We start from the raw sequence: 26359 nt of genomic DNA, 5'->3' as shown, positions 1-26359 counted from the left end.
GTTGGAAAATTATCCTGGGGGAAAATAAACAAAAACATTCCCTTGTCTTTAACGTAAGAAAAAAAAAGAAAAATAAACTTTTCCTTTAGCGATAGTGTTTTTAGGCTTTTCAATTAACATTAGTGGTATTTTTATGCTCAAATGTATGTTAAAAAGTTCCATAAAACATTGCATGTACAGGGAATACAATTTTTTTAGTTGGACTGTGGAATGCCTTATCTATATTTCCATTATTCTCCATGGAGAAAACAATTTGTTCCATCAATTCCGTCTTAAATTGATGATGGTGCTGCCAATGAATGATGATCATTCATTTAATGTCTCCAAAAATGAGGATGTGATTCATAAAAGAAACAAGGTTTAATTTACACTTTTACTAAATGTACATTTCTTTTTAAAAAGTATCCTTATACACAATAAATACAATACAAAATTAATCTGTAATACTATACTTCAAATTCTCTTGCGGTCTTTTTTGTACATTATTATTGTTCCTTTTTCTCTCTCTTTTGTTGTCTCCGCCGCCTCGCCGCTTGTGCTGCGTTTCAGTTGGAATTGTCCACTGGGCTTCCATAAAAAAAAAAAAAAAAAAAAAACACACACATGGAAGAAAGGAGGGGAACAGAGATGAAGATTTCAGGATGAGCCTGGCCTGCCCCCTGCTGACTGAAATGAATCAAGGCCTTGTGAGCTTGAAGGTCAAACGAGGTCAGAGAGGAGAAAAAAAAAGTAAGAATTTGCATTTGAATGTTTTCACGTTAATAATCATGAATACAACTCACAGCTTTGTGGGCCTTGAAACTTTTTTGGGGTATGTCATTATGCGGCTTGTGCTATGTGCTCATCACCCAATCGAATGTGTTTGTGCAACACCTTATTTCAAACTGGTTTCATGACGTAAAATATTCTATTCACAAACTATTTGGGTTATTGGGTGAAATTTCAGGATGAACGCACATGTCCAAGTGGCAATATTTTTTCACAACCCGCACCTCCCCAACAAGCAGCTACATGAAAATTTTCATCGAACACAGATTATTAATTTTCCAATCATGGCCATATCTATGCTTTTCTGTGACTCTTGCAGTCTGCGTTGCAAAATGCTGGCGACACTCCAAGCTCAATGGTGACTTCCGGTTTGATGGCTTGTTAATGTTAATCAATTGCAATGGGTCACATCTTCAAGTTGACGTCCATGGGAATTTTCATGCATCAATTGTATTGCGAATTTTGCCGTTCATTCGATGATATATATTTCTTGAATCACATCATTTCCATAAATTCGCTATCCTGTGAAAAACACAATTTTTGTCTTTTTTCCACTTTACATTTTACTTTTTTGGAATGAAACTGAATGCAGACATCCCAAAAAAATGTAAAAATAGGGACATAAATGTTTTTCACTGGGCAGCGACGATAATTAAGTTGCGAGCAATTGCAAATTACACATTTTATACCCGTTCTAAATGTTGAAGAAATAGAAATAACCCAGATGATGTATAACAAGCTCTCTTTTGGACGAGCTGAATAAAACACGCCTCACGTCGAAAGAGCAAGTGACTTCGAGTCACTCCAAAGGACAAGACAGGCGTGCACTCACAGCGCTGTTCGCAAATGGGTCTGGGCGTGGTGATGCAGACCCCCTTTAAGAGCTGTAGCAACCTTGCTCGGTGCTAACGACTTAACTGCAGCCTACCAAGTGCGTTTGTGAAATTGGTGGTGGTGCTTCACAGTCCAAATCTTTTAATTCTCCTTTTGAAATATTGCGGATAAAGGCTGCAGTGCAGTGCATTTCTCGACTGGAATTCCTCAAGTTGACGGCTTTCCAAATAAGGGGCGTGCGTTAATCAGTGTTAAAAAAAAAAAGGGGCATGTTAAATCGTTATTAACGTGCTAATTTTGGCACCCTTATAAATATATACCGTGTTTATACAGTGTACACCCACATACACACTTTTTTTTTTTTTCTTCGGTGAAATTTCCAGTTGGATGTTATGCCATAATTGTTTTTCCTCATAAAATATGTGCCTTGGCTGAATGAAAGTTGGGAAAGCCTGTTTTGGAAAAGTGTTGTGAACAAAAAGGAACATAAAGGGAGGGTTGGGGCCATGATCACGTGACAAGACAAGGAGAAGCCCAGACAGGACAAGACAACAAAAACTTGACTAGAGAATCCGGTGGACAAACTTAGCAGACTCGTCAAGACTCCCTCCCTAGTCTCTCGGGCGCCCCCCTCCCCTTGTCAGTCCATGCGGGGCCAAGGGGGCGGGGGGGGCCGTTATCTGCTCTGAGTCTGTGGCACCAGGCTGCCGTTGTGGCCGCGGCCACCGACCTGAGGGTGCTGGGCCGAGGCGGACGAGGCGGAGGAAGACGACGGGGGCCCTGAGGGTCTGTGCGGGGGGGCCGAGCGTAAATGCGTCCGGCCGTTGCCCCCCTTGTGTTGGTGGTGCCCCCGTAGCGTGGGCTCCTGCTGCAGGTTGAGGATGCTGTCGATAGCGCATTGCAAATGCTCGTTGAGGGAGTCGTCGGGGGGGCTGCCGCTGGAGAAGCTGGCGTTGTCGGGCGAGTCCGACTTGCAGCGCTTGGCGGGGACCGAAGGGAACTCCGGCGAAGGGGGCCCGGGCGCGTGCTGGTCCATCCGAAAAGTCCCTGCTTGTCTCTGTTTGGTTTTCCCGCTCGTCCGCTTGTATTTAGGGAAGTCGGCGTCCTGCTCCGTGCGCTCCTCCCCCTTCACCCCCTTGACGGCGTGGTTGAACACGTCGTCTACGTGGTCCCGCCCTCTTTTCTCCACCTTCACGCTAGCTATGACCGTTCTCTCGTGTGAGGGGGTGGAGTAGGGCGCCGAGTCGTCATCCCCTCCACCCCCAGGGACGCCCGGCCGGACCCGGGGACTAACGTTCTCCCGGTAAGTTTTTTTGAGGGGGAGGCGGCAGGTAGTCTGCGAGGGCGCGGGGGTGGCGGAGGCCGGGTTGTGGTGCTCCAGGGTGCCGTTCATTTGCGTGGAGGACGAGCTCTGAGAGGGGTTGGACTGAGTGGTCGTCGCGGTGACCGACACGGGCGACTGGGTTCGGATGACCCCGGCGGGCGCAGGGGTGGACGAGGGTTGGGATTTGGGGGTGTTGGGCTGGGAGGTGTGCACGGGGTCTAAGGCTGTGTTGTGGACCACCTTACCGAAGCCCGTTTGGTCCTGCTTGATCTTCAGCTTCAAGCCGATCCTCCTCCGAGCCTCGTAAGTTTTAATGGGCGGCTTGCTTGTCCTCTGCAGGAGCGCATCGTCATCGTCCATTTTAGAGTTGGAGGACGAGGAGGAGGAGAAGAACGATGACGCCGCAGGGGTGCGTGATGAAAAGGGGCTCTGGCCAGTCGGTTCGGATCCACCAGGAGGTGGGGGGCAGCTACTGGACCACGACACCGAGGCCCCGCCGCCGCCCTGCTTTATGACCAGTTTTGTCGGGGGGAAGGAGGCGGAAGGAGGGGCGGCGACAGGGGCGGGAGCCGGCGCTGGAGACGGGCTGGGGGCGGGAGGGGGTTTCGGCGGGACGTGCGAAGGAACGGCCGGTGTGGGAGGTGCGGGTTCTGGCGGAGGAGGCGGTGGAGGGGCTGCGGCGGCAGCCGGGGTGACGGCGACACCGGTGGCGTTGGAGGCGGGTTCACCCGGAGGAGACTTCTGTTGGGACGAAACTAAACTCTCCAACAGGCGGGCGTTGGCCACAAACTCCTCTGCAATCACACATAAGTACAATTTCCGTCAGCACAACTACAAGAAGAACCACCCGCCGAATATTCTAATAATGAAGCAAAATGTGGCCCACATAAAAAGTTTGTAGGAAAAAAGTTAAATGTAAATATAAGTGAAAGTTAAGTGTCAAAATATTTACTTTTTTAATTTTTTTTTTTATATAAAAATGTAAATAAACATTTGCATTGCTACCTGCCACAAGGACTGCGGATAGAAATGAACTACAAAATTGTAATCTGGTATAAAGCATAACTACTCTTGGATTTAATGATTTTTGTGGTCCCTGACAAATAAATGAATAAGCTAAAGCAATGATTCTCAAAGTGTTGTATGAGTACCAGTACTATGCTTACATGGGCTCCCCCTAGTGGTGCCCAAATGAATCACTGTCCAAGTACTGCATCGGTCAGTAGTACTTCACTTCTAAGGTAAACACATTTGCAATTAATCTTTGAGAACATTTTGTATTAAAATTTTGATTCATGTATAATTTGTAAGTACAATAGATTTTAATTGAATCATTACTTTGGTATATTTTTTTCCTAAAATGTTATAGCTTTTGCTTATAACATTTTTTACTTTATTCCTGTAAATAAAATTACATATTTGTTCTGATATTTATTTTGCGGGTAATATAACAACTTCATTGTTAATTAATTAATTTTGTTTTTTGTTGTTGTAATTTGTTTTTATGTCTTTACTGTTTTCCTCATATTTTCATGTTATTCTTTCAAACCATGGTGTTATTTTTCCCATGATAGCAAGACTTTGTCATACAATTCATTTTTTTCTTTGTGATATTATGACTTAATGCAGCATTTGAATTTTTGTATAAAATGTGGTCTTTGTTCTTTGCAAATAACATATTTTCTTTTTATAATAATATTAGACTGTTGGGAATACAACCTCTGTCTTGTTCATGCTAAATATTTTTTTATATTTATCTTTTCCTAGTCATGTATGGGGTGTCTCTTCACATGCTAAAAAAACTAGGATGTGTGCATCCCACTTTAGAGGTTTTACTGGTTAGGCACAGCCTACCTGGTCTCTCCTTGGCCAAAATCCTGTCCTGGCTTAATGCGAGCTTTTCCTCCTGGATGAACATGCGGTCGATCATCACCATCTCCGCCGAGGGGCCAAGTCTCTGCTGCAATTCAAACGGCAGTTCAGTTTTCAGGTGAGCGGTTTAGGGAGACAAGGGAGAACTGGTTCGGGGGCTCACCTTTGACTCGGAAAAGAGCAGGTGGCGATATTTATCAAGCATGGCTTGCGTTCTCTTCAGCAGCTGGGTGGAGACGCTCTCAAATTCATCATCCACTGTGCACAGCAAAATTTGCATGGAACACGCAATCAAGTTTTATATGATGATCATCGTTTTGTTTTATTTATGCTTTCCTGCTCCGTCAAAACACTTTGTAAAAATGTTTACTTACTAGAAATACAAAGCTATTGTTATTTATTAACACAAAGAATGAAGTTTTTTTTTTTGAGGGACCTGGAAAGGTTGAATAACATTTCATTTAATTTAATTGGGGAAAATTGATTTGGCAGTAGGGCTGGGTATTGCCAGAGACCTTTACATTGCGATTCAATTAGATTTTGATTATTTAGGTTGTCATTTGATTCAATTCAATATTGACTTAAATGCTTGGATACCAATTCAGCAAGTGCGGCTTTCAAATCACACGCAAAGCACCCGCCCCTATTTGATAGACTAGTAAATTTAGTTTCATTTTGGGTCACAGAACAAATTAATTTTGCAAGTTAAGAAGGCACCACTGTATTATTATTATCATTATTTTTTTAAAGGCAGCCAATCGCCAAAGTTCTTGTTACCTTTCTGATAATCTTGAGACGAGTTGGCAGTTCCCTGGTAGAGATGGTAAGGCAGCAGTCGGTGCAGCGTGTCCTCAAACGAGTAGAAAGGAGCATTGTAGTTGGGGTGAAGCACCAAGCCTTGATGTTTCCTCAGCTGTTCCATCAATCTGCAGAGGGGATAGAAAAAAATTGTATTACTCCGCAGGTTAAAAAAAAGAAGAAAAAAAGGCGTGCAATGAAATCAAGAAAAGAACATTAATAAAGAGAGTGTCACGAACCTGGCTTCTTTGCTCGGTTCCGCACTGAAAGGCATCTTCGCTGTTGTCTGCAATGTGAAAGAGGATTACCACCTTTAAACAGACACTTCATTTGGACACATTATGGAAAATTGGCGTTTTAAGTAAGTACTTGTACACAAATAGTCGGGTCTCTGGAGTGCCAAGTGTGAAATTAAACAACCGAGTCAATCTTTAGTTATCTGCTAATTTCTGAACATGTGTCTCTGAGAGGTTGTTCACTTCCTTCAAACTATTTACACTAGAGTAAATTTTTAGGCCAGACCGATTTGGACGTCTTGAGGCTGATGGCAATTCCAACATTTGGCAGAATTTATTTATTTTTTTTAAATATGTGATATACGGAGAGAGTGTTAAATTGAAATGGGAGCCAATTTTAACACTAATAGTGCACACTAAGGATGACTATAAATTTGATCAACATGTACACCGGTTTATGTTCACTTTCAGACATCACGTCTTAATGCTTTGCATAAAGTCATAACACAAAAATCGAGTTAGCAAATGTATACATTTTGGTAGCAACACACCAATTCCAGTATAAGCATGGATATAAATCTCACCCTGGTGTAAAAACTATTATGAAAAACCCAAAACTATTATAACCCTGATCCCAAATGACTTTGGGCAAGAACCACTGGACTTGTCGCCAGTCACTCAACAGGGCACAATAAGGAATCACACCAATGCAAAATTTAGTGTCTTCCTTGAATCAGTTTTTAGAATGCAGGAGGAAGCCAATCAACTCTACAATCTCATTCGGTGTCGCCATGTCACTCACCAGGCCCCGTTTGTTTTAAAGCTATAAAAAAACATAAGTCACAGATACTACAGGAGAACTTAAGAATGACAACCGCAAGTGGACAAAATGACCTGAGATCTCTAAAATCAGAATACTTGAATAGGCGATGAGATAATAGATTTCTAAAACATTCAATAGCTGCAGATGTAATGCTATCTCCCCACAGGAAACAGATTTGAACTCACAAGCACTCGCCTGTGAGGCCGACCTGCCGGTTCAAAACATAATGTCTGCAATGTTGGCCTGTACTGAACCCCAAATGTTCTTCATCGTAAAAAAACGTGTCTATACAAATACAGATCTTGGCTTACTTGAGGTTGTAGAGGAGCGGGGGGCTGTGGAGCAGGCATTTGGGTGACATTGGTGCCTAACACGTGGATCTGCATGCCAGCTTTACCAAGAGTCATGCCTCCAACTGAGCTGATCACTCCCGGTTTTGGCTGAATCTGTAAAATTAAAAAAAGGAAAAAGATACATAATATAGAACAATTCAAGTACGATAAAAAAAAATAAAAAATCTGCAATGCAGTGAAACTGCAAAAAGTGAACAGCAATTACTTTTTGTTTTACCCCTCCTAAACCTATTAAAATTTTTTTTTAACACACTGTAAACGTGCATTAAAAAAAATGCAAGCATAAAATGTAAAGAAAATGTGAATTGTAGAAAGTGTGTCTGATATGTAGGGCCTCTTAACGTTGACGTTTCTGTATGTGAATGTGTGTGAACAAAAAACAATGGACACAAAATGCAGATTTCTGTGACAGACAACTAGATACATTCAATTTAAAAAAATCTGCAGTGTCGCAGACACTCTTGTAAATAAAAAGACACTTGATGTGAGATTCCGTGTTGATAAAAAAAAAAAAAAAAAAGATTACCCACCTGTGTAGGCTGAGTAAGGCTCGCGGGAGCGATAGTCTGATTCACCTTGGCTCCAGTTGGTCCCTGGACTCCCGAGACTACCTGTAAGTCACTTGAGGCTGCAAAGAAATCAGGCAGACTGTCAGAAAGGGCAGAACGCTGCTGCCTCGCATTGCCCAGGATGTGACGCAGGCTTACCTGTAACAGGACTCGTAATGAGCACGGAGGTGGGCTGCAGCGCCGAGGACAGCTGAGCGGGTGTCGCGGCGCCGGCGGATGAGGTGATCACCGCTTTGTCGACAGGCACGTCTTGCTGCACGCTAAACTGGCTGTTGGCGGGAGGCAGAGCCTGAGCCTGGGCCTGCGCTTGAGCTAGAGCCTGAGCTTGAGCCTGAGCCTGAGCCTGAGCCTGAGCCTGAGCCTGAGCTTGAGCTTGAGCTTGAGCTTGAGCCTGCGCTTGAGCCTGAGTTGGCTGCTTGACCTGCAGCAGGATGCTTTGCTGGATCTGGAAGCACATTGACAAAGACAGCAGAAAAGTATGATACCAATCAATGCATAGATTAAGGAGATGCATCAAATATGTGCAGTCTACTCTTTTCATTTGTGCTGTCTGGAGGAAAAAAAGTCTGAAGGCCATTGCACACCTGGTGGAGCTTCTCCAACAGCTGCTTCTGCTGCAGCGTGGGCTGGCTGATGGCCGACAACGTCTGGATTTGTGATCCCAGCAGCGCCAGGTGCTGCTGCTGATCCGCCGTCAGGCTGTGGACGGCTTTTAACACGGTGGGGGTCGGCGCGACAGCGGGAGGGGCGGCGAACGGGTGAGCAAGCGGTGGCTTGGGCGACTGCGACACGGGTGGCTGCTCCTGGTGTTGGTAGGGCGCCGGCTGGGAGGCGGGCCGCGGCTGAGGCAGGAGCTGCACTTGGATCTGGGTGGGTTGCTGTTGGGCAACTTGGGGCTGCGAGGGGGACTCGGTGGCTTGGTTGTGGACGATGAAGAGGGCCGGCGGGTGGGACGAGGGCGTGCAAGAGCGTGAGGGCGTTTGCGACGACGGCTGGGGTTGCGAGGGAGGACGTGACTGTTGGTGGTGCGGTGACTGGATGTGTTGACTCAGAGTCAGCGGCGACTGCGAGGGCTGCGGGCTGTCGGCTAAAGGGGGCGCCGCAGCGTGACCGGCCAGGGCCGGCGAGGGAGACATACTCTGAATCTTCAAGGGCTGCTGGTGTCCACTGGAGGGTACCTGAGGAGGAGGAATATAAAAATTTAACACGCAATCATTTGGATCACGCATAACTAACTAGAAAATGTAATTTGTGTAAGAAGCTGGAGCTGAAGCTGAACTGAAATGCTGTGAATTTGAATGAATTGTTGAAATGTAAAATGTGAGACTTGGATGGAATTGTTTGGAGAGGAGATAAATATGCCACATTTATCTCTTGATCAGGTGGCTTTTGTGACTGGAAATTTTGGGAATGTCATAAGTATCGATGTCTAGAATGAGCTGAACAGTTTGAATTCTTTGAAGCAGTCAAGTGATGTAGAAAAACATGGTCGATATTCAAACATTTGCATTGATTTGAGAAAATCCTCGAGAAAAGTGTGGGAATTTTTGGACTGTAAAAAATAGTTCCCAGAAGTGGTCCTGAATGGAATTTGAATTGCTCGGGAAACGTGTTAATTTTTAAAACAAAAAAGTGGAGAGAATAAAAGCTTTGAAGAGGGTGGGGGGGTTAATATAGGGTTGAAAGATTTTTTTTTAATGCCGTTAACGTTTTTAAATATGAACTATTAATTTGGGAACTTTGTCATGTAAAATGGAGAATGTAGTACTACAAATGTTGGAAATTTGGGAGAGCGAAAAGCAAAGATATCCTGAATTGTGCCAATATTTTTAGGCTGGAATAGTTTGGATCAGTTGAAAAAAAAAAAAAGTAAACGGGTGTGTTAAATTTGTAAAATGTCTCATTCATTTAAATAGGACGTACTGTATATTCATGGAAAATGTGGAATTGTGGGAAAAGTAGACATTTGATGAAAACTGTTTCCAAAGTAGTCCTGAATTTTAGGAATAATTAAGAGTTGGACGCTATGGCTGGTGAATGTCTGTTTATGTTCCAGAAGCTATCATTTGGCTCCATAATCTTCCAATCTACTCAACATCAATGCTATAAAATACAGTTCTTGCCCACAAATGGATCTTCAACACACGTATTGCATAAAAAAAAAAAAAACAGCACAAATGTAAAAGATGGAAAAGACTAATGATTGTATCTCAGAGAAGAATTAATTTCTTGTCTTAACAGGAAAACAAAACACGATAATGTGACTGGAGTGATCGGACTACTTTAGGGATGGAGAACTTTTGTTTTGGGTTCCTTAAAAATACAACTCAGGGTTTAGTGCAGCATTAACAGATCTGATTGACTGACTGATCTGTCATTATAAGTAACAGTGAGAGTAAGTTGGTTGAATTGTATAACTGTTAGTAAAGAAATAAGGAAGAAAATACATTCGATGAAGGTATTACGAACGATACAGTACACCAACAAGGAGGGTATGGACCGAGCCCTGCCATGATGGCTAAAAACTGCAAGTAAAAACACGTGTCCCCCCCCCAAATTTGTATGATTAGTTGAAACTGTAAATATACCACCATTTACTTGCTCAAAACACTTCAATATCGTTTTAAACTCATGATGTTACAGCATTACCAATTGACATACCTTGCTTATAGATTACTTATGTTCGGATTTTTTTTTTGTGAAGATTTTGCTGTAAAAAAAAAACTATTATGTTCAGGAGTTTGGGCCGCAAGAATGTAACATGGCAATCCACTATTGTTGTAACTGTTGGCGCAAACGTCATGTGAGAACTGAGACAACCATTTTATCGTCTCAAAAAAGTTGTCACTATATTGGATTAGATGAAAAGAAACTCCCTCTAGTGGACAAACGGACATGAGGTGTTTGATGAGAAATTAAGAATGGAGTAACAATAAACCTCCGCTCCTTTCATCGTGGATTATGGGTTTGTAGTCCTACTATTCTTTTTGTCTAGTTAGAACTCAACTGTGTTTAACATTTGGAGATATAACCCCACACTATGACACCAGGTGGCAGAACACAATTGTGTTGAACACTACATTTGAAAGAGGGGAAAACAAGAAGTGTCTCCAACTTCATTTTTGCTAAAGTGATTAGAGATTACTGAATTTTTCCAATCCTCTATCGTCCTGCATTTTACGCCTACAGAAAGCAAAGTGGGTACATTTTATAATGTACACCTTTACTTACCTTATACTGCGCGAATACTGGTTTTGTAAAAAACAAAACAAAAAAAACAAAGTATTTGGTGTTACATTGTATATTTTTGTTTTATGCATCGCTCTTGCTCTCTCAACAGATTAGCAGCCGATAAAATAGTCCCTAACTCCATATAAAAGCATTCCATTTTACTACACTTCAAAGAAAGCCATTTGATTGCCAATCGTACGGAATATTCTAAGAGATTATTAATTACCAAGTCTCATGCTTTCACACACAGCAAAGCAGTTTTAATAACACACACAAGCTGCAAGCATGTTAGCTATTTGTGCACTACAGTACATTGACATGGAAGCAACACTACACAAATAGCACGGCAGCTAAGGGGGAAAAAGGAGATAACGTCTAAGGGCTGTGGCGGCAGCAGCAAGTGGATGGGGGCTTAACGTAGAGGGCACGTCTACCTGCTTTACCACTGGGGGCCTCTGACCCACCAGCGAATCACTTAATTGGCTGTCATGGACAGTGCGGGCCGGAGTCATGACGCCGGCGCTGCTGACGATTACGGACGCAGGGACCCCCGCACAGGGGCTCGATTCACCCTCTCTGTTCTCCGGCTAATAGTTTACCGTTACCGGGGTTGAGGGAGGAGAGAAGGAATGACAGGAGGTTGGATGAGAAGCAGAATGGTGAGCCAGAGAGGTCAGACCAAGGCTGTGTTTGGAATCATTTACTTATTGCTGACTCCCTAAGCACAGTGTAGGGATTTTTATGTCGTAGACTATCTAGTTTGCTCATCAGTCAAATGAAAAAGACTTTTCAAACACCACTCAGCCACGCGGTTAGGTCATTCCATCGTGGCTGTTACATAATTACAACATACACGATGAATGTCAGCTGCTTGATCTCCCCCCCCAAAAATATTAACAGTACAGTGGTGACTTGAGATAAAAGTCATTTTTTTTCCATGACCACGCTCATAACTCAAAAACATTGACTCAAATCATCTTTCCCAACTGAAATGAATGGAAATGCTATTAATCCGTTATAACACCCCAAAAAAAGCAAAAAGGTTTGCAAACATAGAGCAGTAACTTAGAATCGACGCCCGTATACTTGACAGCATCCACTCACATTTTTCCCGGGGGGAGCGCAGCGTTTGTGTGTGTATAACATAAAGAAGATAAGATCACGACACAGTCTGCTGTTACCATGCTTGAAAAATGTTACAGTGTTGTATAAAGCAAATATAGAAAATAGCCAATGGAAGCAATGTACCGTAATTCAGTCCAACTGCGGGCGCCTTGGACGGATTTAACTAATTTCCAAGATGACTGAGGGCACTATATAAGGGATTGCCTATGCTCACTACACATTCAAACAAGACTACAAAATAAAGTACCATTATGGCAAACTCACTATACTTTCTAATGGAAAGGGAGTGATTCCCAACACAGCCCACTCTGTGACAATGTTAATGAATGTTTTGGGGTTAGATGTGCCAAGAGGAAGAAACTGACCTGCTGCAGGAACATCTGCAGAGACTCCTGGCTTAGGATCATGCTCGAGCCCTGGTTGGTGAACAGAAGCCTTCCTGGGCTGTGCTGAGCCTGGTGAGAGACCAGCCCGACCGCGGTCACTGGCGAAGACGAGGACATGGACGGAGCGGAGGATGACACGGTGCTGACTGAGGAAGGCGCCTGCTGCATGGCGAGGATAGAAGCCTGCTGGGCAGCCTGGTCGGTGGCGCTCCCCAGTACAGTCAAACACTCTCCGGGCTGACCTTGGGTTATGGTGGCTGCCATCGTGGATGCTCCGGTGCTGCTGCTACTACTGCTATTAGTACTACTACTATTAGTACTACTACAACTACTAGTGCTGATGCTGATGCTGCTGGGGACTCCACCCGGCTGGGTTTGCAGAGTTGTCTGAAGGCTGACTGCCGGGCTTAAACCCTCCACCTGACCTAGCATGGTCAAGGAGTTCTGGATAGGCATGCCCTGGATGACCGTCGGGCCGTGTCCCGACACAGTGTGGGTCTGCGCCTGGTTCTGCGTCTGAGCCAACGAAACCGGCATCTGAAACAGAGTAGGCGTGCCCATCTGGCCAGGTTGAAGCTGGATGGGTCCAGATAGAATGTGGGCTGCCCCAGGATGTCCCTGGGAAGTCAACACTTGACCTAAGTTGATGTTCTGGTTCGCGGTTAAAATCTGGTTGGCAATGAGCTGCCCACCAGGGCCCTGACTGGTTATGATGTGGCCTCCGGGGTGTTGGGTCAGGATCTGCCCGCCTGCTTGCAACTGCGGCAGGAGGAACTGATGGTTCTGACCTTGCAGGACCGTCTGAGAGGGAATAACGATACTGCCTGATTGGTTCAACAAGTGTACGCTGAGCGGCTTGCCCGCCGCTTGGGGCACCTGTTGCTTGAACATCGTTTGCTGGAACTGCGTGCCTTGCGTCGCGGCTTGAGTGCTGAGTACAACGTTTGAGCCTGGTTTTCCAGTCAGAAAAGTTACATTCTGAGCTGCAGACACAGGAATTTGTTGCAACCCGAGGGCCTTGGTGGTGTCGTTCTGCAGGCTTTGGGGCGTTGGCGGCTGCTGCTGCTGTTGCTGATGTTGCTGCTGCTGCTGTGGCTTGAAAAGTTTTGTTTGGAGGGCTCCCCCCTGAGGAGGTTTAGGCTGAATGGGTGTTGGTGTGCGCTGGATGATCACGTTGTGCATGATTTGGCCTTGCGTTTGTGAATGGGGTGCCATTCCCGAACTCAGGGGCGTGCTTCCAAATCCCAAAAGTCCAGGTGCGGTCATGGTGCCGCTACTGGTGCTGTTCGTACTGCTAACAACCGCGGCTGGTCCGTTTAAAGCTGGAGATCCCAAAGTGGTTTTGTTGCTTTGGATGAGAAGTCCACCTCCTGACGCCCCGAGCCCTGTTTGAGTTGTGGCACCCGAAACCTCTGGCCCAGACTGATGCAGCTGGTAGCCACCCATGGCTTTTGCCAGAATAGGCTGCCCAGACTGATTGATAGTCATGACTGTGGGTTGCCCCACAACCTGAATCTGTCCAATCCCCAAATGTCCAGACTGGCTCCCGTTCGGGAGAGTTTGAAGACTTGAAATTGGTTGAAGTGTCACATTCCCGAGGCCCACGGGCTGCATGAAAGGCTGAACGCTGATGGCCTTATTCATGACCTGGGGTTGGAGCTGAAGACCCTGCTGAGCCAGCACGGAGCCCAGCATGTCAGCGGCAGCGTTCGGGGGAGTAGCGGTGGCGCTTTGGGCCGACCCGGGAAAGATGGCCGCCGCCCCCCCGACGCTGATGCCTACACCGACGGACGCGCCACCGGCTCCCGTGAGGCTGGCGTCAGGCAACGTTTGAACCACCTGCGGAAGGCCGGGAATCCCAAAGGATTCCAGGTCCAGCTCCGCATTGGCTTCTTGTAAACTCTGCTCGGTGATGTTGGCCTCGGCCAAGCTCTGCTGCAGGATGTCGCAGGGCTCGTGGTTGGTCCCGATGCCGTTGCTCCCGCCTTCCCCGTCGGGGGAGCCGCCCAGGATGTCGTCATCCTCCAGGAAGTCCAGGTCAACGCTGACTCTGGGCAGGCCTGCCGCCTCATTGGCCGAGAGCTGGACTGTAGGCTGGACCTCTGGAACATGGCCCTTGAATCGAGGAGTAAACAAGACGATAACGGAATTTAGGGGTCGGAGAAAATATAGACTACCGTATATTCTGTTTTACATTTCTGATTTCTACTGATCTGCATTTGCTGTTCGGTCCATCCAGTTTGATCAAGTCAGAACGCCATCAAGAAGCAAGCTGATTGTCATTACTTGGTTTTAATAAGCAAAGCAATGAAAATATTGGATAATGAAAGAATTGCTAGACAATAAAATGGTTGACAATAAAAAAAAGAAGGTAATTTCAGGCTAATTTCAGTCTACTGGTACCTTAGTTATCTTCTAATAAGCCTCCTGGGGACACGTGTTGACAAAGAGCACTTGCGCTAAAACACCAAATGCACCTGTTTTGGCCAATGTTTTCGTCAATATAAAATAAATGATTCCAAATCAATCTATAACCTCAGATGTTAATACCCACAAAAAGGCAAATCAAAGCTTGTAGGTGTGTTAGTGGAGCGAACAGGCAGAGAAGTGGGGGGCGGGGTTTGACAGGCATGCTACATAGAAAACAAGGTGGAAGGGGATTGGGGGGGATTCTACTCACCCCGGTGGTAGAGAAGAACGAGCTGGTGGGATCGCCCGAGCCATCCAAAAGGTCGTCAGTGTCCAACTACAGACACACGCCCACCCGGGATAGGACAGACAGAACCCCCAAGGCCCCCCAAAACCAGCAGGGAAAAAGCCACCAGGACAGGGAAACAGAACATCGGAGGAGGAGGTGGTGGGGAGGAGGGGAAGGCGGTGGCGAGGAAGAGGACAGAACATAGAAAAGAGAACCAAGATTGTAAGGAATCAGCCAAAAGATTAGGGAAAGAGAGGCACGACGACAAGGGTTTTGCAGACTTGGGAAGCGTTAGTTTTTCCTTTTTAAGAGCAAAAAGGGAAAGGACAGGCTGAACCCATAAACAGTGCATTCAAAAAGCAAACAGCCAAAACAGTGGGAGGGAAAAGAGTAAGCAAAAAGGGATTTGACTGCAAGGTGCACCAACCAATAGCCTGCTAGTAATAATAGACCTGAGCAAATCATCTTCTGTTATACGCGGAATGATAGTTTAACACTTAAAACAATGCGGGCCAGTCAAGGCTGGCAAAAATGTCAACTTATGTTTAGATTTTTATGATTGGTATCTAGTGAGGTTATATTCCCACCCACCCGTAGGTGAAAGTCTGCAAAATAAAGAGACCATATAAAACCCCTCCAACACATCTGAACACATTCAAACCCATAAAAACACATCTTTTTATACAGATCATAAACATATTTGAACACCTAAAAATTGCAAGCATAAAACGTATAGAAAATGGATAATAAATAGAAAAAATGTGTTTAATAGTTAAAGCCTTAAAAGAAAAAACTGCGATATTAGATTTGAAAATCCATACAACCAATGTATCTCAGCACAAAATTGGACCCCGGCTGTAAATCCAGCTATCGTCTAAAGACGATCCACCAGCACCTTCCCATCATCATCATCATCATCATCATCATGCCAGCAGATAAAAAAGCCCCCGCCACTTGTTGTCATACTCACATGGGTCTCAGATCCATGAAGAAAGTCATTGAGAGCTTCTGGGTCACTGCGGGTGAAAACAAGAGTGAAATTCACAACAGTGCATGATGAGGAAAGAAAAAAAAAAGATAAGAAAAGTCTTATTGGCAAACTCTTGGTGCCAACTTACCAAATCACATCGAGAAGGCACCTGCCGTCTTCATCATCCATGACAACTGTTTAGGGTAACAAGAAATGCTATCAGTCAGCACAGAAAGACAAAAAGAAATACAATCAATCTAGTCTACTCTTCCACGACTTACTACCTGAGATTTCATATATGAACAGAAGCAAACAACAAACTGTTTAAATTACAAGAGAAGAAAAAAAAATCAAAGCTGCAGAAAAAATGCTGCAATGTCTCCCAAATAAGAGAAAAAATTAAGTGAACAATGTCGCATTCTTTCTTGGAAAAATCTGCAATGTTATGAGAAAAAACTTGCACGTTATACAAATTAAGTCACTCATGATTAAAGAATTTAAAGTAATTTTGCATTGTGGTGTAGCAAGACTAACAAAAGATTTTCAAGAAAAGTTCAAGCGTGAACTGTAATTGTAGGCAAGGCAATGTTGTAACGACCTCCCAGACAAACGTGAAATAAATAAATAAAAATCTAATATTTGTTAGAAATATCCCTAGTTAGATTACCGAACAATATACAGTGAATATAAAAAGTCTACACACCCCTCTGTTGACATCCAGTTGTGACATATTTTCTCCACTTGATGTGCTCCATACTGTACTTAATGCATTGGCATTTTTTACCCTTCTCCTGACTAATACTTTTGAATGAGATCCCTCTGAATGTGTGAGTTTAAAAGCTACAAAAGTTACAGGAAAAGCCTACTGGAACATCGGAACTGTACGCATTAGGGGTTAATCACCGCATCCTATTATAAGAGGGTGTTCACACTTGTGCAACCACATTATCTCAGTTGTTTATTTTTATCTCTACCCTCAACATTTATTTATTTTCAAATAAGTTTTCCAGGTTATAGATCACAATACGAGTAGGAAAAATAAACATTTTGAAATTGTTTATTTTGGTCCCATTTATTAAATCACAAATACCTAGAGTTTGAAAAGGTGTGTGTGTGTTTTGTGTTCAAATCAGTTATTTAATTCAATAATTTAGTACATCTACTTTTACCAGCGTCGTATACTTAAGTATGTGTGAATCTGCCGTAGTTGGAAGTGGTCACTCAAAGAGCAACACTCTCGATCGCCCATTTTGAGCGGCGATACTATAGCTGTTTTTTTGTTTCACTGTGCTCGAGTTATTCACCTTGCCAGTATACAAAACAACTGATAATGAAGAACACGTGTGTCTGTTTTCATTACGATTTCAGAATTTCTCAAACGAGCAAGTGCACGCATTAAAATTCTCAGACAACATATCCAAAATGTATAGTTGACAACCCCTTTAAAAAACGGGAAAGGCACTATTTCAAATTCATAAGTACATCTTTACTAGATTTTTTTCATTCTTATAACATGGTCAGCCTGGGCTTTTGGTTTTCTATAATTACATTAAGTTCATCATTAGTTGAATGTTTTTGTGTTAAGCAAGCTTCCCAATGATACCAATCTTGTGAAAAAGGGTATAAAGACTAATAAAGTTAGGAAACTTTGAAACTTAGATTCAACAAAAAAAAAAGGTAACATAAAAAATATCAACCGCAATTGCCTGTATTAAAACAAAATGGCCAGAAACTAGTGCATTTTCACCGTTTAAAAAAAAAAAGAAGTCATTGCTTTCTTAATATTTGTCTCAGGAAAGTGATACTTAAGTCACTAGAATTATATTGAAATCATCTGTCTGATAATGGTAGTCTTGTGTAAATCACTTGCTCTGATATTTTCCACGCATACCCAATATATTACCAAGTATTTGTATTCTGTACTTATATCACATCTGGTGAAATCTAGCATCGCTTCGTGTTTTTTAAATGCAAAACATCTTCATTATGTCTTTTTTTTAAAGAAGTGAGTTACACAGCCTCCAGCAGGTCAACGCAAAAAGACAACAAACGGAGAACGCGCGGTTTCCACGCATCCCGAGCAGCTTTTACTTGCGGTCTCTCGCCGCCTTGATCCAGGACGACCCTGGTATATTTATACATACAAATACACAACCCACACGGTACCCCAACAAACCAAAGTGCCCCCTGCTTGCCTAGTCTACAAAGACAGCGGATATTAGCCTCTTAGCGGCGCCACTGCGCAGGATATGAATGGGAGACGCTGCGAGCTACATGCTAACTAGTATGCCCCCCAACATCTACGCCTTCGTAACTCTTTTTCCGTCACGTTCCGCTTACGGTAACAACCCCAAAACCCGCATAAGATGTTCGCGTGACGAATAAAACTATCAGCCTCCAGCTGTGACGCCCGTAATTTGTCACATCGCCTGGGCTCCGTTTGGTTAGCCTTAGCTGGTTAGCCTGCTAGCCCAAGCTAGGCTACCAACAATATTCGGACGTGTATCGCTAGCTCCACAGCCTTTGACATTCAAAACAAACCGCCAGCGGAGGCGGTTTAAACGCCCAGGCTTGCACGTCCACACTCTGCCCGAGAAGTTGCTCGTAGCTGGGACGTTAAGGCTGCAAAACGCGTAGAGAGGCAACCGATGACTCCTAGCGAGCAAAAAAATATATGAGTTAATGTTGGAATACTCTTGGATGGAGGGGGGTATGCTTGGGAATTCGCTGGGAAAAAGGAGCAGCGCGTTTTTGGCGGGCCGTGCGGCAGTGTAGCGAGTAGACGCCGCCCGCCGTGCACTATGCGGCGACCCATGCGCTGCGTGAATAAATGCAGCTTTGTTGCAGTTATTGCGATTAATAGAGAAATTGCTACATTGTAACAAACTCACCAGAGACGATAGAGGTGCAGGCAGCGCGGGGTCTCCAGGACAGCCTCGCACGGGCTGCTGCACAGGACCCGACTACGGGCAAGGAACATAGGAGACCGCCGCTTTGCCTGATGGTAAGTCAACACTCAGTACTTTCGTGATTTCCCATCAGCGAATTCATTTATCCCTTTCTCTCGAATATTGCTGTTTTTTTTAAAATGATTATTCTTAGTTGTTTATAAAGTTAAATTTTTTAAAGGAAAATCTTCAAACAACAAAGAAGAAGATTAAATGTCAATACGGCAGCGCTGTGGACTAGTGCAGTGTTTCCCAACCTTTCTTGAGCCAAGTTACATATTTTACATTAGGAAAAAAAAGTCACGGCACATCACCAAGCAAAACTGCATACAGTTACAAAAATGTAACAATTTGATTACTCCTAGGAATTATGAGCCTGTTTACCTGAACAAAAGGTGTCCCTATATGTTGGTTATGCATAAAAAGATGAGCAGTGGAACATTATTAGTAGTGATAAACACAAATTTTCTTACCAATTAAGTGGAATTGGATTTCACATAACACACTCTCTCACACATTAGTAGCTGGAAATCACTGGACTAGTGGTTAGCACATCTGGCTCACACTTCTGTTTAGGTTTGAATCTCAGTTCTGACCTCCCTGCATGGAGTTTGTGCTTGTGTTGATTTTCTCCAGGTATTCAGGATTCCTCCCTAAAACATGCAGGTTCACTGAAGACTAAATCAGAAATGTCAAACCCTCGGTCCTTTTATGTGGCCTCCTGAAGCAACTCATGTTGATCTACCTTATGATTCATGTTTATATACCAGACCTGCATGTTAATTAGTACTTTCCCCCTCATTATTAAACTCCTTTACTTCAACCATAGTTGAACAATTGACTTAATATTTCAAAAATAGTTATCCTTCAATTTGTTGTGTATATAATATTTTTCATGAGGTGATTATACATTTATATGGTTCTACAGTCACAACAGCCCCTACAATGTGGCTTGTGAGGAAAAACATTTTTTTTCTGATGACTTTTACTTTTACTTCCTGCTTTTGCAATCTGCAAAAAAACATACGTGTTTATCTAATTCTTGGTCCGTTGTGTCTCAAATGTATATTTTAGTTTAACAGTACATGTACTTTTTAGTGAATGTATTGTGATTGTTATGTAAACATAATTTTATCTTAATAGTACTTTTAATAAATGTATTGTTATTGTTATGTATTTTGTTCTTACTCTTTTAGGGTGACATTTACAATCTGATGACTGCAGATGAAAAAAATAGCCTTCTGACTAACTCTGGGATATTTACAGAAATGTTGATTATGTACTGATCCTGATATAAAAAAATAATAATAATAATACTCTATGCTATATTGTTTTGTTTTGCTTATGCAGGACATATTGTTTGGGATTGTCTTCTCAGTCTTTAACTAGGATTAAAACTGTGCCCGGTGATTTTTTTCTTCTTATCAGTACGAGCAACATGCACATTAGTAAATAAAGGAAACTATTTTGTGTACAGTTTTTTTTTTATTTTAACCCATGCCAAATGATCAAAACCAGTATTGTGTATTAGTCACAGTTATTCACAGTAAAAATGTACTTATTTATTTTTAGAGTTGCGCTTTTCAAAGTACAGTATATACTCTTTCCCTTTAGGTTGACTCTTCCTTTTTATTTATTTATTTATTAACACAAGCCATCTCTGGAATGACATATTCTCTCGGCGTGGTATACGAAAGAATCAGTGAAATAAATGTTCAATGTGCATGGGTCTTTTGTAAAAAAAAAAATCAGATTCATTACATCTGTTTTGCACAGTTCAGTTGTTTAGCGCAATACATTTGCAATTTTGCATGTAGAGCTTCTGTCTAGGATGTTGTTATTTAAACGGACAGTCCGTGAACGCACCAAAAGAACGTTTCCGGTGCTCCCATGTCACGTGACAGCGGAGCTGGCGAATAGTGACAAATCAACGGTTGCTGCTTATGCTACAAGTTTGTTGACTTTTCGCCTTTCTGTCATCTCCTCTCTCTAAGCCGTGAGACTCGTCGCCAACATGAACAACAGCGGCAAAGAGAAGGAAGCCACTGCTTTGATAGCCGAGGCCGAAAAGAAATTAAGGTCCTCGCAGTCGTTTTTTGGGGCGCTTTTCGGGTGAGTCGCACTAGTGTAGCCGCGTTTGCTAAAGGGCCAAGTAAGCGGAAAAGGTAGCTGGCCAAACTTGACAAGTCATATGTGATTAAAAAAACAATTTATTCATGTCACTGTCTGTATTATATGTGTCGTTTGATCGTTGTGGAGCATTTTAATAGATTACTCCCAATGTGGTCACTGCTTAAAAGACTTAAAAGTGCGTATAGGCTCTATCTAGCGTTACACACCGATTGAAATTGTCAATTGCTTGTCATGAGGATGCTTGCGTTTCAATTAGGCTCACGACTAGAATAGTGAATGATTAACAATAATTATTTCGTGACTAAAACGAATAATGTTCATCAGATTACGCCATCTAGCGGAGAAGGTCGTACGCGTCAGGAGATATCAGGTCATCGTTTGTTTTCAACAGCCTTTCTCAACCTTTCTTCGGCCAATTAGAAAAATCTCACGGAACGCCACCCCAAAAAATGTGAAGAAGTGTGAAAAAAGTAAACAATGTTAAATGCCCATTATGGAATTACGTGTGAACTGTTGAAGAAGCTGATATTAAATATTAGTAACTGTCACGCACAGGGGTTCCTCCAAGCAGGAAGAGGCCAGTGAAATGTACGTGAGAGCCGCCAACATGTTCAAGATGGCCAAGAACTGGTGTGGTATGTCACTTTTCCTGATCATTGGCACTTGTGCTGCTCCTTTATCTCTGTTTTAATGTGAAAAGTCCTCTTTTTGCAGCGGCAGGGAACGCCTTCTCCCAGGCGGCTCGCCTCCACCTGCAGATGCAGAGCAAACACGACGCGGCAACCAACTTCATAGACGCCGGAAACGCCTTCAAAAAAGCCGACCCGCAAGGTAACATGGTCTCATAATGACACTATGGCACTCACTGTCATGCCATTGTCTTTTACAAAAGAAGGGATGCTGACTTTTGAGAAGTATTCATGTGACAATATGAACATTAATGTGGTTGCATAGCACTGCGTTACACTGAGAAATGTTTCTAATACTGTGTTTACTTGGCGAAATGAAAATGACAGTAGTGGACACTTATGAGTGGGAATGATTTTGAAAGTGTCACCTCTGAGTTAGCAGTCTGTTCATACAGCTCTGTTAACTGTGTCGTAATTGGTACTGTTTGAGCTTCTTTCTTATATTTTTAATCATTTAGTGTTCATTTTGCATCATGTAAACCCATTTTTGCCTTGAAATTGGTGCTTGCAAACAAGCTAGCAGTGTCTCTAAGTCAGAATCTTCCAAAGGCAAGACATCATCGTCTAGGTTTTTCCATTTTTTTTTAAAATGCATAGTAATATGTAGACTTCTAATTGTGTAAAAATAAATAAACAAAATACATAATTTTTTTAAATAATAAAAATTGCCTAAAAGAAGGGATTACAAGGCTGAATTTATATTTATTTATATCTTGTCTCAACAGAGGCCATAAACTGTCTAAACCGAGCTATCGAGATATATACAGATATGGTAAGTTTGGATATATTTTTTTAATGTTTATGTATGTGATTGTTCGGTGTTCATTTTTAATGTATTTTTTTCAACACTTCAGGGCCGCTTCACCATCGCGGCCAAACATCACATGGGCATCGCCGAGATCTACGAGACAGAGCTAGTGGACATAGACAAGGTGCCAAAAGTCAAGATATTAGGCACGCTTACGCTGTCTAACAAGAGCCAAAGTTCATCCAAAAGTATTGGGAAACAATACACAAACATTAGGGGGAAAAAAGTTAAAAAAAAAAATACATGGAAAAAGTTTAGAAAACATTATAAAAATACAAAACATGAAATGAAAATAAAATCCCCAAATAAAAAGACAAAAATAGCAAAATGTTAAAATAATACAAAATACAGTAAACGACACATAATCGGGTTTTAGCTTTTGTAAATTCACATATTCCAGAAGTTTTTCCTTTTCATTGTTTTGTTTTTGTGCTCCATCTTGTCATATCTTGGGCCCAAGTAAGTATGTTCAAGTTAGTAAATTATTACATTTTAGATGAAGAATACAAAAATACACAAAAATGTTAGACAAAAAAAAAAGAAACAAATGATAGATGACTTCCTTCTGCCGTGTTCCGTATACATCTGATGTCTTCTTTTTCGCTGTTTCTATAGTTTGCATTTTATTTGTTTCTTTTTTCTTATTGTGGCACCTGCCACATGGAGAAGGCTTCAAGACATCTACTCACGGACGCAAAATTTGCATGAACGATAATTGCAATGAAACATTTTCATATATATTGGAATGACCCAGGTGTGTCTTTTCCACGCAGGCAATCGCTCACTATGAACAAGCAGCAGATTATTACAAAGGCGAAGAATCCACCAGGTGAATAATTCCTATGTAAACTCCATCAGCGGTCTTACTATTGTCATCACGAGGTTCCTTTTTGTCATTTGTCGCCTCGGACTGACAGCTCTTCGCTTGACTTTTTTCGCAGTTCGGCCAACAAGTGCCTTCTGAAGGTCGCCACCTACGCCGCCCAGCTGGAGCAGTACCCCAAAGCCATTGAAATCTACGAGCAGGTCAGTTTGATTCTCCGGTACAATGACTCACTGTCTTAATCAATATTTTTATTTGTGTTGATGAAAACCCATTCAAAGAATTGCTGTAAACAAATCTTTTCCATGACAGAAGAAGCAAAACAAAATCATTATTCACATTCGTTTTTGCCTTGCACGTGATGTGTTCAAGGGCTGCCTAGAAAACGGGGCATCTCAAATGCAGACAGAAACTGACATCATCAATGAATTAAGCCTAACAATTCCACAAGATGGCGCCGTGCTTTGGCCCTAAGTACAAAAAGAGAAAATTTGAGTACATGAAGTGTTTTGTTTGTGTTTTTGAAGGTGGGCACTTACGCCATGGACAGCACGCTGCTCAAATACAGCGCCAAGGATCACTTCTTCAAGGCGGCGCTCTGTCACTTCTGCGTGGACATGCTGAACGCCAAAGTGAGTTTGCGGAGGCGGCGGGCGCCCTGCTACGTTTTATCTCGTCACGGTAATAATACTCATCGTTTCTCAAACCATGTTAGCTGGCTGTGCAGAAGTACGAAGAAATGTTCCCGGCCTTCTCGGACTCTCGAGAATGCAAGTTGTTGAAGGTAGGTTTCATATTTGGGGCTTGGTCACCCGCTGATCTTAGTACCTGTCTGTATCGTGTAGGGCTTTCTTCTGCTTTTTCTTCTCTTATTTTCGCTGCATATTACATACATCCAGTAAACCCCAGTGCTGCCCTGGCGTGTTGTGGCAACAACGTGGTACTACACTGAACCGTCGCTTAAAAATTCATGTCACTTTGTTGTTGACCAGAAACTCCTAGATGCTTATGAAGAACAGAACGTTGAAGCCTACACTGACTCGGTGAGCGGACACGTTTGTTTATTAGTATTGTGCATTTGTGTCTCAAGTCCAACTAAACTAAAAGTGGATTTTTAACATTTGGACAGGTTAAGGAGTTTGACACCATCTCGCGGCTTGACCAGTGGCTCACTACCATGCTCCTGCGCATCAAGAAGACCATACAGGAGGAGGAGAGCGACCTGCGCTGACTTCCCCGCAGCCCTCGCCACGGCGTTTCGTGTTTTTGCCTTGCCTCTCTCTCTCTCTCTCGCTCCCTCCCATCATCTTTACTTACCTTTTAAGCCCTTACGTTTTTCCTTTCATAACTTCCGCGGGATCTGATCTCTCAGTATGAACACTACCCTCCTGAGTACATTAAATGGTTATTAGTCTGTTGTCATATTGCCAGCACATGACTAGAGACCGAGCCCTGCCAATAATAGTGAACCACAAGCAATTTGACACCCAAAAACATTTAGAATCCCCTTTATTGATAGTCTATAAATACAGCACAAACGATGATCTCAAAATAGCTTATCAACACTTTGACCTCATCTTACATTACCCTTAAAAATAAACGGCTAACAAATAAATCGCACCTAAATTGAGCGTGTACATGCACATGCGGCAAAGTCGCTGCTATAACCCAGACTAAATTTGGCTCCTCCCGTGACATCGTTTCAACAAACTTCCTTTTGCAAACTGAATGGTGGGTGAAAAGAAACCAGGCATTAAAAATTGATGATAAAATATACGTATATTGCTATTACAAATTTAAATAAATCCATAGTTTGTCTTACGTGAGAAAATTAAAGTAAATGTATTTTAACATGCTCATCAGTGGCATCAACAACAAACTCACAAAAAGTCAGGTGACTGGCCAACTGGAAAATATAAACTAAGACACAATAAGAAATCCCCATTAGTGATGCATGTTAAAATAAGATGTTTTGGTAATGACTTAAACGATACTTAAAACAATAAGCAATTTCAAATGCTGAGTAACTTTTCACCCGCCCTATATTTTCCAATTTAGACAGCTATGGCACCATCTTGTGGCATCGTAGGGCGTCTGAAAGCACAAAGAACGTGAAAACACTCTCCTTAAATGTTAAATGTCTCCACATATCTTAGTGCCATCACGGCTCCTCCAATACTAATTAACGGAGACATCTTCATTTCATGTCCTCAGGACAAGAATCTCATATTCCCCCCTCAAGGACTTGTGTGCTTTTTGTGTTTTTGTTCTAAGTCATAAGGAACTTTTTGCATGTTTTGGGACGAGAGCAGTAGAGTAGCGCTTCTGCTTTCTTTTTTGTTTTGTTTTGTTTTATGGGTTTTGTGTATTTCTCTTAACAGGAGGTATGATGGTATAGAACCCCCCCCCCCCCCAAAAAAAAATATATGTAAAGTCAAGTAAAAAACCTTTAACTGTACAGACAATGTTTGAAGTCACATTCCCCACTGTTATACTTGTACAACATTAAGTTAACCACTGTGAAATAAAACTCAAAAGTAAAAATATCCCATGTAGACATCTGACAGATGCAACAATAGAGAGGGAAGGGGGAAGTGGAAGTGTTTGCAAAGCAATACCCGACACCTAGTGGCCTTTTGTGGGTACTGACTAATTAAGGTAATGAGCATTGTGTTGTGTCGCGTGATCCTCAAATTGTATTTTAAAATAAAATGACAAATAATAATCTTTTTTTTTTTCAAGGGACGTTTTACAACCTTTTTGTGCTACCAACTCCTAAACATTTTTGCGCACACATTTACAAGCATAAAATGTGTGTGTTTTTTTTAAATTTATTCTAAGTGGTTGTCGAACTTTTCCCTATACATAAAAATTGTAAAAAATAAAAACGAAAATTGCATCATTTCCTGTTTTCTATTTACCGACATCAGAAATGAAATCGAATGGCTGAAAAGTACACGGACCATCAATT

The 26359-nt window shown here is 42.5% G+C and overlaps 2 protein-coding genes across 7 annotated transcripts; one reads left to right on the top strand and one right to left on the bottom strand.

Annotated features, from left to right (window-relative positions):
* Positions 1 to 341: 341 nt before the first annotated feature.
* Positions 342 to 18996, bottom strand: bicra (BRD4 interacting chromatin remodeling complex associated protein). 5 transcript variants are annotated; one of them, XM_077566115.1, is made up of 15 exons: positions 18879 to 18996; positions 16136 to 16181; positions 15988 to 16033; positions 15000 to 15065; positions 12299 to 14434; positions 11243 to 11395; positions 8162 to 8755; positions 7716 to 8022; positions 7539 to 7636; positions 6967 to 7101; positions 5836 to 5882; positions 5576 to 5724; positions 4962 to 5056; positions 4781 to 4886; positions 342 to 3720 (listed from the first exon to the last, which is right to left on the bottom strand). In XM_077566115.1, the coding sequence occupies exons 2-15, from the start codon at positions 16174 to 16176 to the stop codon at positions 2279 to 2281; spliced, it is 5415 nt and encodes a 1804-aa protein (XP_077422241.1). In that variant the 5' UTR covers positions 16177 to 16181; positions 18879 to 18996; the 3' UTR covers positions 342 to 2278. The 5 variants fall into 5 exon arrangements, with proteins under 5 accessions (XP_077422241.1, XP_077422240.1, XP_077422243.1 ...); XM_077566114.1 differs by lacking the exon at positions 18879 to 18996 and adding an exon at positions 16691 to 18668; XM_077566117.1 differs by lacking the exon at positions 15000 to 15065.
* Positions 18997 to 20804: 1808 nt separating this feature from the next.
* On the top strand, positions 20805 to 26290 carry napab (N-ethylmaleimide-sensitive factor attachment protein, alpha b). 2 transcript variants are annotated; one of them, XM_077566569.1, is made up of 11 exons: positions 20805 to 21014; positions 21624 to 21703; positions 21783 to 21899; positions 22483 to 22529; positions 22612 to 22689; positions 23339 to 23394; positions 23507 to 23591; positions 23916 to 24020; positions 24104 to 24172; positions 24381 to 24431; positions 24518 to 26290. In XM_077566569.1, the coding sequence occupies exons 1-11, from the start codon at positions 20950 to 20952 to the stop codon at positions 24617 to 24619; spliced, it is 855 nt and encodes a 284-aa protein (XP_077422695.1). In that variant the 5' UTR covers positions 20805 to 20949; the 3' UTR covers positions 24620 to 26290. The 2 variants fall into 2 exon arrangements, with proteins under 2 accessions (XP_077422695.1, XP_077422694.1); XM_077566568.1 differs by having other exon boundaries at positions 20808 to 21047.
* Positions 26291 to 26359: the final 69 nt, after the last annotated feature.

The sequence above is a fragment of the Vanacampus margaritifer genome, chromosome 5 (assembly GCF_051991255.1).
Source record: "Vanacampus margaritifer isolate UIUO_Vmar chromosome 5, RoL_Vmar_1.0, whole genome shotgun sequence".
NCBI lineage: Eukaryota > Metazoa > Chordata > Actinopteri > Syngnathiformes > Syngnathidae > Vanacampus > Vanacampus margaritifer.
Note: the sequence above shows the minus strand (reverse complement) of the source record. Positions and strands in the feature narration are given on the sequence as shown.